Here is a 17,295-nt window from a genome sequence, read left to right as displayed (position 1 = left end):
GCATGGTGTGTATATATATATATATATATATATATTTTAATTGTGTGTGATTCTTTAAAGATAAATCCACTTTCCTAGGGTAACTGTCCCAATTGTAAAATAATATCTGGTTGTGGGTTTCAGCTAAATTTTATCTTTACAATCATTACATCTGAAAAGCAAATGGTACTTCATTCTTTGTATTACACTTACTATTAAACAGATTCCTGTTTCGATCAAAACATGTCCAAACCCCAAGTAATCAGAAAATAAACATTATTGTTTAAGATTATCCTATGTGAATGCAATAGAGTGTATAACCGAATTATAGTTTCAACGTTACACACTAGTGCTACTGCATTTTTGGATGAGGTGGAAATAAGCGGAAAGGGGGTGGGGCGCAACAATGGGACAATTTGTACCAAGCAAAAAAGAACAAAGTTTACGTTGTTAATTTCACCCCCTCACTATAGTAGCCTACTATAAGGACAAATCCGGTTTAATTAAGTTAGTTTAATACAAAATGCTCGTATAATTGAGAAACTAAACTTTGTTTCCTTCAGCGTGTGCTTCTTCCTACAGGCTAAGTTTACAAGTAAATCGGAGGCTGAACAGAACTCATTTTCTAGAGTCCAGACTGCAGTAATTTTGCAAATAACAACCTATTCAAGTGCTAAGGTCATACATCACACGACGAATTCATTCGACCGTTACACGCATCGATACGAACTGTAATAATGTTGTGAATTGTTTTGCATTGACAGCAGTATAACATGGATTGGATCTCGCGATAAGTGCAACCTTCCATCTTGCCACGTTCCAGTGCTGGTAGAAAAAAAACAGGAAAGAACTGGGCGGTCGTATCCCGCAGGTATCCACACGATTGAATAAGTCACCGACCACTGTTCGGCGATTGGATGACATTTTTATTTTCCCCGCCCACAGCGGCTTTGTCTGAACAGCATTGGTCGAACGCTCAGTCGCTCAAAAAGGGGATGGGTTGCGCTGGGCCTCAGTGTCTGAAGGCATAGGGATTTGATTTTGCAGGGCATCAGTACCAGAACTGAGACTGGAATTGCAGTCAATTCGTTTTGTACAGAGTAAGAAACGTCGAAGAACTACCACTTGCAATGGCTAAGAGAAATCCAAAAGGAACAGTTAAAAAAGGTATGTATGTTTACATTTTCTTCCGTCGAAAATATGTGCATTTCTGCGAAGGCCTGATAGTTAATCAGGCGGCAACATTGATTTTGTTTATGTAATATTAAATGCACTGGTTATGGATTATCAGCCACAAAGAGACACAACAAAAAGATACAACAGGTCAAAAAATAAGAATATACACAGTGCATTGTGTCGACTACAGTTGTGCTATATAAACTGCATTAGTTGTGTTACACTGTAATCGCAAATAGTTCATTAATCGTCGCAGCGGGTAAAAACTTTTCAGTCGGAGTGGCGTGTATTAAATCTCCCACCCCGATCATGTCTGTGTACTTGGAAAATGGGAGGAAGTGGTTGCAGAACTTCTGCATGCTTTTTTGTCTCATTTGCACGAGACCCAAAAGGCCTAGTTTATGATACTGTTTTGCTAATTCCAACAGCAGCAAATGACCTATATTTTCATATAAATATTTGCTCATCGTTGGAGTCAGAGTTGCCCCAGTGCGAACTCTTAAATGCTCACGTGTCAATATTGGGAGAGCGTGGGAGGGGTTACACGTGGCCTCTAGGGTCCCATGTCACCACAGACCCTGTGAAAAGAAAGTCTGCCACATTGCAGGACCCCACTCTCCGGGTGTTGGGTTAGCTATCTAGCTACTATTATTGACTTTAGTAACTGCGTGGTTATGTAAGAGTGGTAGATTTGTTAACTATTAGACTTTTGAAGGTAACGTTACATGAACCCATACAGTTTAGACACGTGTGTATAGATTTCGCCATATAGATTGACTTTACACTGTAAAAAAAGGTTAATTTGAACGAAAAGCTGTGTAAAATGTTACCCCAAAAACTTGATAATAGATAGAACTCCAATGCATGCAGTTATACTGTAGAATTGTTCTCAGTCATGCACATTTTCAGTTATATTACATTTTATGAGCTAATTTTTTTTTTGTATTAGGCTATTTGGTATTGTGTGCATTATCCTGTTTTTTTGGCCTACTGTGCACATTCTTTTTGTTTATTAGCTACTGTTCTTGGTAAAGGCAGTTTTGTTCATGGAAAAGCTTAATGCATCCTGTGGCCATCTCTTGTTACAACCTGTTTTATAATGATGGTATCTCTATATTTTAAGCTAATAAAGCAGATCATCATTTGATATGTAAAAAGACACAGGAAGATACAAATTGCCATCCTGAAACTTTTTTTTTCTCTCTCTCTCTCTCTCTCTCTCTCTCTCTCTCTCTCTCTCTCTCTCTCTCTCTCTCTTTTACAACATGTATTTTATTTAAAATGTTGGTGTCATTGAGGTGCCACTAGAGCCTGAATTGCTTATGTGCCATAAGAATGCCTATTCTTATATGAAATCTGTAAAATAGATTGGGTTTTTATCCATTATGGTAAGCTTTTCCTGTAGTGATATTTATCTAGTCTAAGTCTAGAGCCGACCAGCACCCATTTAAATGCTGCATTTATAACAAAGTTAGATTGCAAAGCAAATTCATCGAAGTGAACTTAGCTGTTCGTAAAGTGGTGCAATGCCCTCTTTTATCAAATGTCGAAATCATTCCTTTCAGGGATCTTTTCAGCACCACAGAATAACTTGCGGACTTCCAAAGAAATGGTAAAGGAATGACAGTCCACCACGATGTGCTTGCACTTAATTTTTTTTCTCAAGCATTTCTTTGATTCCAAAGTTCTGTTCAAATAACCTTGCATGTTGTTTTTCAAGGGCATTGAATCTAATACAGTTCTGTCATACATGGTTTGTGCAGTAAATGTTTTATTTGCTTTTGTTAAATGCAGTGTTTATCTCACAATGTTCAATTTTCTGTTTCATGCAAAGTTTGATAATACACTTGTGTAATTTAACAAGTAACACCTTTCAGTCCTGATATTCTTATGAATGACAATAATATTTAACACTTTATAAAAGCATACAAAATATTCTAATAATTTAATGTCTTGAATAATCTGACATATTTAACTCCTTGTGACATCAGGACAACCCACTGGACTTTCAAACCAGTGTGATCTATTATTCTAAAGAAGGGGGAGGTTTGCTGGTCATTCAAGATTCCAATGGGGGGGTGTATGCTGCTGATAAGATCACATAAGGGGTTAATGTCCAGTGTTTGTGCCTTTGACCAGACACAAACTCTTGCTTTAAGCAGTGGGGTGTGTAGGTACAAATGAAGAAGAGAAGGTATTTCAAGGCACACATTCCACTACAGTATTATGTAAGCTGGACAATGAACATTTTGTACAGATACGGCAAAAACAGTGCATGAGTAAAAAAAAAAAAAGTGTTTGAAGCACTGCTTTACATAGCAGGTTTAAATGGGGGAGGGGAAGTTGTTGATTAGGACACAATGGCAGCCGTTTGACTACCTGTAGATTTAGTGACGAGTTGAACCGAGCGTGTTTGTCTTTAGGGGCGTGTCTCGTTATTTCCAAACATTGCATGCAACTTTGATCTATCTGAAAGATTCACATACTCTTAATGCAGTTTTCACTTATAAGTTTTGGGGTTTTGATTTGCATTAAATGCACATGAAAAGTACACAGCTGTTCAAAATGTTTGGGGTCATTAAGATTTTCTTTTGGAACTTTCTATTCCGTAAAGAATCCTAAGAAAATGAACTCTTTTGCACAAAAAATATAATAATAATAATAATAATAATAATAATAATAATAATAATAATAAATGTTTCTTGAGCAGCAAATCAGCATATTAGAATGATTTCTGAAGGATCACGTGACACTGAAGTAAAATGAATAAATTACATTTTAAAATATATTAACATGGAAAAAAATATTTTAAGTTATTTTAAGTATTTTTTACAAGAAGTGTATCTGAAACCTTATTTTTCTTTTGAGACACTTTTTTTAGAGAAACTGCTAACATATGGCTGGTTTGTTTTTGACAAATCCAAGCAGAAGCCACCGCTAACATGTTTATTATTTCATCAAGAAACTCGGGAGACCGGTCCTTGTATGGAAGATAAATAGTCACTTAGTTGGCCTCAGATTTACATGCTCCTCTGCCTGGAGGCTTGAAAAAGCCTTCCAAAGTTCGATTTGCATGTCGTTAAAACGCATGTATGTGACCAAGCATTTTATCCTCCATTCTGCAGTTGCACTGCTCTTTTGTAAAGTATAGTGATTTGGGTGACCAATCAGCCATTTCAGCTTTCATATGTGACTAAGAACAGCAGGATGGAGTGGGATTTGCCTCTACCCTTTCCTATGAGTGCTTGAGATGTTCTGGCTTTCAAGCGGACTGTTCTAAAAATAATCCATTTGCTGGTCGAGTTCCATATTAAGTTCCGGCTCAATTCACTAGGAACAAAAAGGCAGAAGACCTACTGTTGTACAGGGGTCCGGGGTAGGATTTGGGTGAGGACGCTCTCTTCTTCCCCACTTTGCCTGGAGGGATGGGGGAGCCGAATGCAGAGGTCAAGGTGGTGAACGAAGAAACCGGTATTAGTATTTGTATGTTTTTGGAATAAGCTTTTATGACAAGAGATGACATTTAATGAATCACAGGGGTGTGAGAGGAAGCCTTAATATTTGAAAAATAATTTATTCATAATACTTGATTTTTTGTTAAATTTGTATTTTGTGTATATATGAGCAGTACAAATTTGATGTTGTCTTTTTTTTTGGGAGATTGCAGGAGTGCTTTCAAATGTATGGTTATAAAATTTTCTTGTGAAGTTCGTATATATATGATGCCTTGCACAACATATAAAAAGAGAATTTCTTTGTTGTAACACTTTAGTGTTGTTATTTCTCTCTGTATGTCTGTTACTAATGTTTGTAGTGTATATGAACACGTGTGGTTTGACCTAGCAGAACGTAGCGGACAAAACACCTGTTCATTCTTCCCACTAGAGCTCTGAATGCAGATGTATTTATACCACGGTTCCATGAGGAGTGTCAACAGACCTCAGAATAACTGCACTCTTTTAGACTTTTGTCACCTTGTGATTACCATAGATTTCAAATGGAATATTTAAACATCTTTTAGGGAATCAGATATCCCTTGAATCTTCTACATGCATTTAAATATAGAAAGAATTGATTGGTCTACAATAGATTTTCAGCTTCAAAGCTAATGTTACAAGCATATTGTATCAACTAGTGGCATTGAGTGAAAATGCTTATGCGTGCAGTAATACTAAAGGACTAATCTTGCTTTTAAAGGCATGGTTCAATTTTAAGCATGTATTCCTCATTCATACGTGTAGAGTGTTTTGCTGTGCTGCATTGAATTTGTTTAATGAATCAGTTGGTACTTTTCTTTTTATTTATTTCATCTTGACATTGTGTATAATCTGCCTTTTTTTTTTTTTGTCCTTCAGAGGCCAAGCCGCAGCTGGCGCATAAGAATGGGAAGAAGGCAGAGGTTGGAGGAGGAACCTCGTTCTTCACCTGGTTCATGGTTTTGGCCCTCCTGGGTGTCTGGACCTCTGTAGCTGTGGTGTATTTTGACCTTGTTGACTATCAAGGTGTAATTGGTGAGTCTTTGGTTTCTTTTTTTTTTCAGACTTTGTGTATTGATTGTAGTATTAAAAATCCTCTTATTACATTAATGTTTTTTGTATCTGGCCTTAATTTGCATGCAGCCAAAGCAAAGGACTTTCGCTATAATCTTTCAGAGGTATTACAAGGTATGGCATCTGAACCAGTGATAATCACCATCATAAACCTCATTTCTTTGACATAATCTATCATCTTCAATTTCAATGTAGGGGAGTGAAAGGGTCATTTAATTTTTAGTGTCATTTTTCATACTTGAATACATATAATATATAAATGTATGTCTATAAACATGCAATATTGTTAACTTTTGGGGGGTTTTGAACAATATGTATGTTTTAATCTCGGTCCTGGAGGGCCGCTGTCCTGCAGAGTTTAGCTCCAACCCCAATTAAACACACCTGAACCAGCTAATCAAGGTCTCACTAGGCATACTAGAAACTTTCAAACAGGTGTGTTGGAGCTGGTTGGAGCTAGACAGCGGCCCTCCAGGACCGAGATTGGTTTTAATAAATGCTAATGTTAATGGAATGAGTTGCCAAGGAAAGTTGTAATAAAGCAGTTTCCATTTCTACACAATTATTTTTGTAGAATGTGTAGAACATATCTCTTTTGGGATACTTTAAATTAAGAAATATCCTTAATGTAAAAAAAAATATATATATGGCACAGTGGATTACTCGCGGTGCTTGCCAAATGACTAAATCAGATTCACTTTACTTTACTAGGTAAACTTGTGTCCTATGATGCTGATGGTGATGGGGACTTTGATGTGGAAGACGCTAAAGTACTACTAGGCAAGTGCACTGATTTCAATGAGATTCTTACCTGATTGTTTTGCATGACTGACTTTGGTTCACTTTTGTGCAATGACAAATTAAATGGGACTAATTCACGTGCATGGTACTTTTTCATGCTTTGTTGTAATCATTTTTTTCAAACCACATGATGATGAGGTTATTGCCTTATTGCATGAGTTTGAGAATTAGACCAGCTTGCCAATATTATGTTTTAACGGCTACATCATATCATAAGGAGAGAAAATTAAGAATTATTTTCTCATTTTGCAGGTAGTTTAACTGATTTCACAAGTAACTGAGCTCTACATTCATTAAAAACTGCTTCATTGGTGCTTCCCATGCATGCATGTTCCTTTTCTCCTTTACCTCATATGCTTTTAATAGCATCTTTACCCATTTTTTATAGCACTGAATCCTTATCTACTAAACCTTGCAAACCAAACCACCTCCACCCTCTCTCTGTTTTCTTGCTCTCCCACTGTTCTTTCTTTCCCTCTCTTTCTCTTTTTTCCTTATTTTCCCATTTGCGTAGGGCTGACCAAAGATGGCAGCAAAGAAAACTCAGACTCACTTGAGGAAGTCCTCGATATTTTAGCAGAAGAGGGCACTGATTGGTTTCAAGGTTTCTTCACCTTCCTTTATGACGTTATGAGTCCTTTTGAAACGCTAGAGGATGAAGAAACCGAGGCAGCAGCGGAAGATGTTGCTGGCGCGTCACAGACTGAAGGGGTTCAGGGCCAAAAGACATGCGTTATTTTAGGCCTTCAAAACCAATAGTTGTGTTTTCTACTGCGATTGTGACAGAAGCACTTTATTAGACGAGGACTTACTCCCTTGACGGCTTGTTCCTAACACTTGAAGAAATATTTTGTTGGGAAGATTGCCAACAGTCACTTTGGAACCTGTGAACTCTTGAGAAGATGATGTCATTATGAACACTAACACCTTTGTAAATATTGAACTTGTGTAGTTTATGCTTTGTTGCAGCTCTTTTGCAACTGCTATTTTTAACTACTAATATACTACTTACCTTTTGCATATGACCTTATTGCTGAAAGATGAACATATCACCTTTGCTGCATGCCTCAGTTCCCTTATATCATGAACAATAGTATGTATTTCTATTTGAGTCTTGTAATTTAACACTGTACATTTGACACATTCTTGTTTTATAATCTGATTCTCGTTTTTATTTTTTGGCAGTGAATGGTTTATTTTGAGCCGTTTTAAATTACACAATTGCATTTTGGGATGATTTGCATCCTCAGCAACTCATCATTTTGTGTTTTGTATTTCCTTTAACCTTTTTGGTACTACAAAATAGGCAGTTTTACATAACATTGTCAAGTTGTTACGTTGTTGTTTCTTTATTCTTATGCGAGTTGCCTTTGCTCTCCTTTATCAAAGCTGTAGAGAATATTGATAGGCTTGGATATAAAGTATGTGTATATATATATCCCACCCCTCTTGCAGTATTACCTCAATTAAAGGGTTAGTTCACCCAAAAATTCAAATTCTGTCAGTAATTACTCATCCTCATGTTGTTCCAATCCTGTAAATCTTTCGTTCATCTTCGGAACACAAATTAAGATATTTTTGATGAAATCTGAGCGTCGGCAAATAGTGAGCCTACGTTCTGACATACAACCCAGAAGTGCTGCGCTGTTACACTACGTGAACTCACTCAGAGGCCCACACAGAAGAAAATGAATAGTTGAATAAAGTTGCACACAAAAAGTATTCTCGTCGCTTGATAAACTTAAGGTTGAGCCACTGTAGTCACTTGGACTATTTTAACAATGTCTTTACTAACTTTCTGGGATGGCAAATATCAATTACATAGAAGCCTATGAAGAAGTGAGCCAGCTCTCAGATTTCATCAAAAATATCTTAATTTGTGTCCCGAAGATGAACGAAAGTCTTACGGGGTTGGAACAACATGAGGGTGAGTAATTACTGACAGAATTATCATTGTTGGTTGAACTAACCCTTTAAATTCAGACAAGAAACTTTTACTATTGCCTATACCAGTGTTTCCCAAACTTTTTCTGCCGGGCCCCCCTTTTGTAGAGCAAAATATTTTCAAGCCCCATCTACATACTGTACACCTACATGCACCTACATAAAGACACTCTCAGACTTCTCAACTTCAACGGGCTTCTCTTTGTTCATGATGTGAACATTACAAATCCAGTTGTCCTTTGTGTCTGAAGTTGCACAAGTGCTTGGAGTACATCAGAAATGGAGCGGAGCATCAGTTTATAGTCGGGAATTTGTCACGTCGTGCTGCATCCAGTGTAGATGGCATCACTGATTATAATGGGTTCTAATTGATTTTGTCATGTTGTGATGCTCTGTCTGGTGTAGATGCGTTGTTTTGGTAGTTGTGAAATCTACTCATTGTCTGCTTTGTTTACCTTGAACTAGCAGTCAATTCACAAACTTGTCCATGCTTAGTGCAGAACCATGCATCATTCATTTATATTTTTACATGGCTCCCTGCAATACTCAATTCTGACTCTTTAATCACGCCATATAGCGGTCTGTTATTCCATGTTAACAACTGCTACAACTAATAACAGACCGCTCAAACGGGTACTGAGTCATCTTGAGATAATAAAATGTCAAATTAATGTTTTGTGTTCAATTTACTTGGCAAGTAGTTTCATAATAAGCAAATAATTTCTTCAACCTGAAGAGATTTCTTTTGCATAACAATTTTCGGACTATACACTATCCCTTAGCCTTGCCACGCCCCCGTTTAAAACTCAGAGGCACCCTAGTTTGGGAACCACTGGTCTGTACAGACTTATTACTTATCTAACAAAGAGATTGCACATTAATTAATTTCATCAGTTGCTCTAGACAAGAACTAGTTCAAGGTCGTTGTGTAGGAGACGTCACCTGAACCCCAGAGTACTGTTACCGTCAACAATCAGTTCCTACCTGCCAATCTAAAGCACCTGAAATAGTGTGCCTGAAGTAATACAGTGTTTATGTACGGCTTCTGTATTACTAGATTGGAATTGAGAGGGCTATGAGTGTCAATAACTTAATTAGTACTTGCACAAAAAGTACATTTACGGCATACATATCAGGATTTATTTACAAAACGGCGTGTATTCTAAGAGAATTAAGTGTGTAGAATTAGGTTTAGATTGAGGGATACAGTTAGTACTTTTTCCTTCATTCCCACTTAAGTAATTATACCTTCAAACATTTCAAGTACAGGTTTAGTGTTTATTTTCGGAAATCAGCAATTCAGATCCTTCGGTTTAATTATTTTGCCATTGTTGCCATATTTTTCCTTTGTTTGGCTTTTTATTTGTTAATAAGATTGGGTATTCTCAAATGTTGTACAAATAGCCACTACTTGCAGATTTCAGTTGGGTGATTCACATTGTAAGGTGTTTGTCTCAATAGCATAAGCATACTATTTACAAAGATTTTATTTTCTCTCAGCAATATTTAAAAGTATGCATCCCCAACCATTACATAAGTCATCATGCAGTGTTTTGTAACACAAAAATGTACGAGTTGTAGTAGCAGTCACTGACTTAAATTTGCACTGTCTCATTTGCACTAGATGAAAATTCTAAAGATGTTTCCAGGAGAAAAGGAGGTATTTTGCTCACTTGATCTGTGCATGCAGCAGACAAGTCTCTTGTGTGGTTTGGGATTTTCTAAGTTTACTTGATCGACTTGTTTGTTTGCATGACTGAGCTCACATCAAATTTTTAAAGCTATATATTATTTTTCTGTTTAACCAAGGAGTGTTTAACAATAAGACCTCTTGTAGTTGACATTTATGAGCCTGCATGAACAATGACATTTTCCAGGCCATTTGCAAATAATATTAAGGAACTGTGGACTTGTCATAAACGTATCCTAACTACATCATCTTCTAGCGTAATGTGTAGAGCAGTGGTTCTCATCTGGGAAGCAAACTTCCAAGGGGGCCACTGGATGACTTAAATTATGTAAATTAGGTTTGTTTTTATTTATATATTTAAAATATAACTTCATAAAAAATGTAATGATTTTTGTTTTCCATAAACAACCATTTATTGAAAAACATGCAGTTCTTGAAACTTGCAATCAAAATAATTCATTTAAAAATATCAATTACAACAGAACTACTTTGGCCTAAATGGCCGGCCTTTGAATATTGTGTTGGACAGTTGGGAGGCCTTTTAGTTAAATCGGTTGAGTGTAGAGGATATTCTAACATACTAATGGAGTTCTGATGTGAAATGATTTGTATCTTTCCAACTAATTGCGTTTTGGCGTGCGTAGTGTTAGAAATCCAGTTACAGTGATTGCGTCATCAAACAAAGTTTCTCCCCAGAGCTTTCACATGCCAAAGATGTTGGTTTGAAGCTAAGGGAAGCTCTGAAACAGCAACTCACCATCATCCATGAAAGAGTGGAAGCCAGGAAAATAGCTAAATTGGCACTGGCAGAAGTGAGGAACATCCTAGCCAAAGAGGAGGAAGAGAGGACCTTGAACCGCATCAGAGAGGAATCCGAAGCCAAAGCTTGGGAGAGGGCTGAGGCTCGACTGAAAGAGGAAGGGGAGAGAATAGAGAAAGAGGATGTTGAAAAGGCCATGGAAAGAATTAGAAAGGAGAAGGAGGAAAGAGAGAAACTGGCAGAAAGTGAAGAAGCAAAGAAGACTAAGGTGGAAAAAGATGAGGTGAAAGAAAAGCCAGAAGTTGAAAAGAAAACCCATGAGAAACCCGTTGATTATGACGTTAAAAAGGTTGAGAAAGATGCAAAAGGCAAAGAATCCAAGAAGGCTGCAGCTAAAAAGAAACTGTAAGGCATTAAATGTCAGAACATGTTGTCTTTTGTGTACATTGTGTTAACATCTGGCTGAACTTGATCTCAGTCCGTTATGAGCAGTTTTCAGAGACCACCCCTTATAGGCCGAAGGCAAGACCTTTTGTCTCTATGATCAGTGATGTTAATCATAACATTGAGATTAATAGAAGCAGAATCAGAACAAGGTGCTATATGCTGATTGTCAGGTGGAATTTCTTTTATTTCCCTTAATGTTTTTGTTTGAGGGTAGGATTTTTGGTTTATTCTTACGAAATACTAGCTAGTGTGAGATTTCAACATTGGTGTTTTTCTGATTTTGTTCATTTATAATAAATAAAATGAGTTGCATTACTTAACTAAGAGAGAAAATTATTGTGATATCAATAAAATATATGAGTATCCTGATTTGCTTTTTCGGTGTTTCGAGTTTTCTTTTCAGTGTTGATTGATATAAGAACAAACAGTTGCACTGTTGCACAGTATTGAAATGGGCCTTTTTTCCTCCACAAGAATGCTTGTCTGTCCCTTAATACTATCTATAAACATTTCTATAAATATTCCTTTTTCCTCTCCTCTGTTTCCCTTTTTGTCTGTTTTTAAAATCTCAAACACATACCTTTGTGTCTGTAAGTTAAATACATACCTGTAAAACTCAAATCTCTAGTGCAAAAGTAAACCAAATGGCATGTAAAGGTTATTTAATGCACTTCATAGATTAGAGTCATATGCTTGTTTTATGTGATTTATATTTTACACTTGCCTCATGTATGCACATCCACATGTAAAATCCTCAGGACTGAAAGATAAGCCCACCATTGAGAACAGTGAACCGGTTAAGGCAGACTCTGCTGAACCTGTGGAAGAAGGTAAAGTAGAATCACACACGAGTTTTAAGCAGTAAATAAGGGTGCAGTGAGAATTTATTGATGCATAGATCATAGAAATATCTAAAATTAGATGTAGGTTTTTATAATCCTAATAGACATTGTGATGGAAATTGCAATGAAAATATGCAAGTTACTGCCATTATTACAAGATGAAATGTAATGATTGCCTGCCCATGAAATTCATTTTTTTTTTTTTTTTTTTGAATATATATATTTAAATAATAAATTTAATTAAAAGTATGTATAATTAAAAGTATATGAAAGAAAACACTTGTTTGACTGCAGGGGAATTATCTTTATCTTGCGTATGGATTAAACATTAACTCTGTGTACACAAGGACTGTGTACTATTATGCATATGCACATGCACCACTTGTATACTATATAGAAATGATTTTGATGGTCACCTATGAACACCTATCTGAAATACCCACCAGTTATAAACTAGTCTTGCCACATACCACAAAAAGCTCTTGTGTAACATGACATGAGCGTAATCACATTGACTTGTTATGAATAGCAGACATGCATGATTGATCTAGTTTAAATCTTCGTAAAGCATTATTGCACAAGCACCTTTATGATGGATAAACAAAGGCTTTTAACAATAAATAAAAACTAATAAAAAAAACAAGCTAAACTGTAATAAAATTGTTTTCCCGAATTAGCTCCAGACTCTATTGTGGAGGAAGAGATCCAAGCTGTTAAAGTTGAAGAAGCAGCTCAGCCGCCACCAGGTACAGTTTTTAGGATGTCCTTTTGAAGTTACAGTCTGTAATTGTTGCTATTTTTTGACTCACAAGTATTGTGATTTATAGGTGTATGCATGCCATGTAGTGTTTACTAAAAAAATATCTTCGCATAAATTTACCTAACCTCTGAATTGGATAATGTATGAAATATATTGGCACAATAGGAGCATAGTATATTAGATTTTATTATAATTATTTTTGGTTACACTTTATTTTAAGGTTTTCTGTGTTACAGTGTAATTATACATTTAGTACTGAGTAATAATAATTAACTACATGTACGTACTATAGGGTAGGATTAGGGTTTGGTTTAGAGTTAGTTGCATGTAATTATGTGTAATTTATAGTTATTGCTACAGTAACTACATGTGTAACACGGACAGTGTAAAATAAAGTGCTACCTTATTTTCCCTTGCAGAACCAGAAACTGTGGAGGAGGAGCCAGTTGCTGAGGAAGAACCTCTGACAGTAGACGAAGAGCCCATTGCTGCAGAAGAGGAAGTAGCTGAGGAGGAACCAGAGGTTGAAGAAGAGCAAGAAGTTCCTGATGAAGAGCAAGAAGTTCCTGAGGAAGAACCTGAAGTTGTGGAGGAAGTGCCAGAGGATACAGACACTGTTTCAGTTGAGGAAGAGGCTTTTGAGGAGGCAATGGAAGAGCTTGCAACAGAGGAAGAGGTCATACCAGTTGAGGAAGCTGCTTCAGTGGAAGAAGATTCATCAGTTGAAGAGACAATAGAAGTAGTAGACGAAGATACCCCAGAGGAGGAGGAGGAGGTAGCTGAAGAGGTTGCACCGGTGGAAGAAGCAATTGAGGAAGTGTTGGAGGAAGGTGATGCACCAGTGGAAGAGGCAATAGAAGTAGTAGAAGAGAATGCACCAGTAGAAGAACCTGCTGAGGAGCTTGTACCGGTAGAAGAACCTGTTGAGGAGCTTGTACAGGTAAAAGAATCTGCGGACGAGCTTGAGCCAGTAGAAGAAGCTGTTGAGGAGCTGGAGCCAGTAGAAGAAGCTGTGGAGGAGCTTGAGCCAGTAGAAGAAGCTGTGGAGGAGCTTGAGCCAGTAGAAGAAGCTGTGGAGGAGCTTGAGCTTGAGCCAGTAGAAAAAGCTGTGGAGGAGCTTGAGCCAGTAGAAGAAGCTGTGGAGGAGCTTGAGCTTGAGCCAGTAGAAGAAGCTGTTGAGGAGCTTGAGCCAGTAGAAGAAGCTGTTGAGGAGCTTGAACCAGTAGAAGAAGCTGTTGAGGAGCTTGAACCAGTAGAAGAAGCCGTGGAAGAACCTGAGCAGGTGGAGGAACCTGAAATAGAAGAGCAAGTGGAAGAAGTAGAAACACCTGAAGAGACAGTTGAGGAGTCTGTCCCTGTAGAAGAGACTGTAACAGAAGAGGAACTTATTGAGGAGGAAGATGAGGAAGTAGAAGACTCCATAATGGAGGAAACCAAGCTTGAGGAAGAGAATATGGAAGAAGAGGGTACGTTTTCTTGTTTTTGCAAGTTCACTCTGGTGGCGATTATGCAGCAACAAGCAATAATACACAAAATGTCTTATTAAAATAGTACATTCATGTGTATGCAGACATCTGTTAACATCAGATACTGCACAATTGGAGACAAAAGAGGAATTGGACAAATTTATAGAATTTACACTGAACAGATGAGCAGTTCTTTGTTTGCTTTGTTGTGAAATGTGCCTGTCTTGTTACAGAGGATGCAGCTTCTGAGGAGGAGCAGACTGAGGAAGACTTTGCAGGTTGGTAATTTAATTTTATGTTTATAAAAAATATATAAAGAATTGGAAGACTTTCTAATGTGGAAAATCTGTACAGAACTTTTTAGAATCATACATTCTATGCTTAATGTCTAACACAATTATATTTCCTTGCTTCTTTATTAACAGAGGATATTAACCAAACAGAAGAACAATTAGAGCCCACAGGTAATACAGTTTTGCCATTTATATTCCTTTTCATAATGGGTGAAAATGTTATTTGATTAAGGACAATTTCTTTAACTCTGGCATTTATGCATTTAACAATTCTATTTAATTTATTCATAATCTGTTCTATCAAAAAGGTGTTTTCTCCAGTTCACATATGTACAAATGGACTATCTGCTTAATACACTGTCTGCTTCAACTAAAAACATCAGCTGGTTAAGTGTATTTAATGTCAATCATTTCATGTTTTGCAGAAACATAAAACATTAGGCAGTGTGTAAGATGCGGAGAGGACCAGCACCACATGGCATTCCACTGGAAGTGTGCAGCTGCCGATTCCCACCATGGAGTAAAAAAAAGAGAGTGCTACTATATTACCCTTTCATTTTCCTGGACTTTTTCTTTTTTAAAACAAGCCTTTTTGTTAATTGATAATGTAGTCTCTTGTGTACAAGTACACATTTATTTGAATGTTTTGTCAACGTTTGTTTGGTGGTTTGACAACCCCCCCCCCCCCCCCCCCTTCCCTTTTCTAATCCCTATTTTGTAATTACAGACAAAGCTTTTTCCCTATCCTCTAACATAGATGTGAAGTAGCCATTTCTTAATGATCATGGATGATAGTTTGGTTTCCTATGTATGTACAAACACCTTCATGTTGCTTTGTAGCTCAGATATCTTCACAATCATCATTGTCTCTCTTCGTTAAATCTAATCGCTTTTATGTGAAGGTACTATGCAAAGCTGCACTGATCTTTTGCTCTTTTTACCCTTAGGTTTTGTACTACCAATATGTATTGAGTCTACATTTCCAATGTTGCATATCAAGGACAAGTTTATGCTGGCAGGTTAACCAAGATAATTGCTATGTGAACTTTGTATGAATGGGCGTGCATGTGCATGTTTGTGTCAATTTAAAAAATCTTGTTTAACTTTATGCGAAGCAATCATTTGAGCCATTTTTCTCACTAGTATGTATTAATGGTGTTTTCCTATGTGTTTTTCAGTGTATGGTCAACATTTAAGTACCTCTGTTGATATTTTCCTCAATACTGTAACTGTTCTGCTAAGAGCTCAGAGAGTGAGTGGAGAACTTGTTTTTGCATTTCTTCATATTTAGATTTCACATTTTTAAATTCAGAAGCACATGTCTGCTCCCCATCAAACTTTTTTATTTATACTCATGCCTTTTTCAGTAAGTCTTGTGTCATAGGCTCATGATTTGACAAGCTCCATTTCAGGCAGACACTCCAGCTGCTGTGCAGTGTGCGTATGAGAAACAGTGTTGTTTAATGGGATTGTCATCTTATGTAATAACTGGTGAAGGATGCCAACATAACTACTTTACGAAAGGTTTTATTTTTGTAGCAAGATTTTTCCTAGTGCTTTTTGTGAGACATCACAAGTCAGTATGTGCTAATTAATTTGTCAAATGTAATGCACTGCCTATGGATTGAATTCCCAGTGCATTTATTCTGGCCCTTTCAACTGTTGCAGGCACATCTGTAAGAATACAATATAGAAACAATACAGTTTTGCTGTACTACATTCAGAAAGGAAGATGAATATGGTATTTTGTCACATTAATATCACAGAAAGACAAAAAATGTTTTTATTTACTATTAATGTTGTCATGTTTTTTATCACAACAATGTAGCTTTCACCCTTGATGCAGAGTAAACAGTTAAGAAACTGAAAACCGGTTTGATCTTTTAAAGGAAACCCAATTCTGGCTCTTGAAGTGTTTCACTGTGGATTTTATTTTATTGTTTTTTTTTCATTGTAATGTTGTGTGTTACACTGTGGTTTTATGGGGCCTGCCAGAATAGATGTTGTTTTTGTGCTAGACTTTAGGAAATGCTGCAAATCTCTTCAATGGTTTCATAACATATGGCTGCAATGTAGTTTTTAGGGGTTTCTTCTTTCTACAAAACTAGAGGGTGTTTTTGACCCCTAACACTTTTGAAGTCAATGTGAATTTTTAAAGTGGTATTCATTTCTTGTTTAGGATTTTTAAGGAATTATTTTATTTAGAATTTGACACGTTATAGTCAAATTGAATTAATTCTACAAAAGTGTTAACTTCTCAAAGCCATATGTGAAAGGTTGGGTATAGCAGCTTTAGTATGGGTTGTGCTCTTAAGGGACAGACACCTCACGACCAGCAATAACACCATTTGTATAGGGGGTATTTTTTTATTTGATTGAAATCCACATACAAACAGATGTTTACACAAGGCTTTCTATTCAGAGGTTTACATGAAATCCTGCTGTATAGGCTAACTCATTTTAAGTTATTGAGGCATTGAAAATATAGGGAGTTTTGGGTGACACAAATCTGTAAACAACTGTACATGTTTTGTTTGAGTGCTGCAATAAAGGTTGGGACAACAAAGTCGAATAGTATTTTTTCTTT

At 36.7% G+C, this 17,295-nt stretch overlaps 1 protein-coding gene across 4 annotated transcripts; it reads left to right on the top strand.

The window, feature by feature from the left end:
- Positions 1-961: 961 nt before the first annotated feature.
- On the top strand, positions 962-17,280 carry asph (aspartate beta-hydroxylase). 4 transcript variants are annotated; one of them, XM_084118883.1, is made up of 10 exons: positions 962-1,146; positions 5,511-5,666; positions 5,775-5,819; positions 6,417-6,485; positions 12,106-12,177; positions 12,867-12,935; positions 13,369-14,415; positions 14,649-14,693; positions 14,841-14,879; positions 15,134-17,280. In XM_084118883.1, exons 1-10 carry the CDS (start codon positions 1,110-1,112, stop codon positions 15,139-15,141), a joined length of 1,587 nt encoding a protein of 528 aa, XP_083975009.1. In that variant the 5' UTR covers positions 962-1,109; the 3' UTR covers positions 15,142-17,280. The 4 variants fall into 4 exon arrangements, with proteins under 4 accessions (XP_083975009.1, XP_083975011.1, XP_083975010.1 ...); XM_084118882.1 differs by lacking the exon at positions 962-1,146 and adding an exon at positions 4,479-4,626; XM_084118885.1 differs by lacking the exon at positions 5,775-5,819.
- Positions 17,281-17,295: the final 15 nt, after the last annotated feature.

Source organism: Abramis brama (assembly GCF_963993115.1).
Source record: "Abramis brama genome assembly, chromosome: 7".
Classification (NCBI taxonomy): domain Eukaryota; kingdom Metazoa; phylum Chordata; class Actinopteri; order Cypriniformes; family Leuciscidae; genus Abramis; species Abramis brama.
Note: the sequence above shows the minus strand (reverse complement) of the source record. Positions and strands in the feature narration are given on the sequence as shown.

Bases quoted from the DNA above. Each gene is read 5' to 3' on its own strand.
- asph (XM_084118882.1), top strand. From the start codon at position 4,581: ATGGGGGAGCCGAATGCAGAGGTCAAGGTGGTGAACGAAGAAACCG. The intron at 4,627-5,510 runs GTATTAGTATTT...TTTGTCCTTCAG, and splicing joins GGTGGTGAACGAAGAAACCG to AGGCCAAGCCGCAGCTGGCG. The intron at 14,416-14,648 runs GTACGTTTTCTT...GTCTTGTTACAG, and splicing joins AGAGAATATGGAAGAAGAGG to AGGATGCAGCTTCTGAGGAG.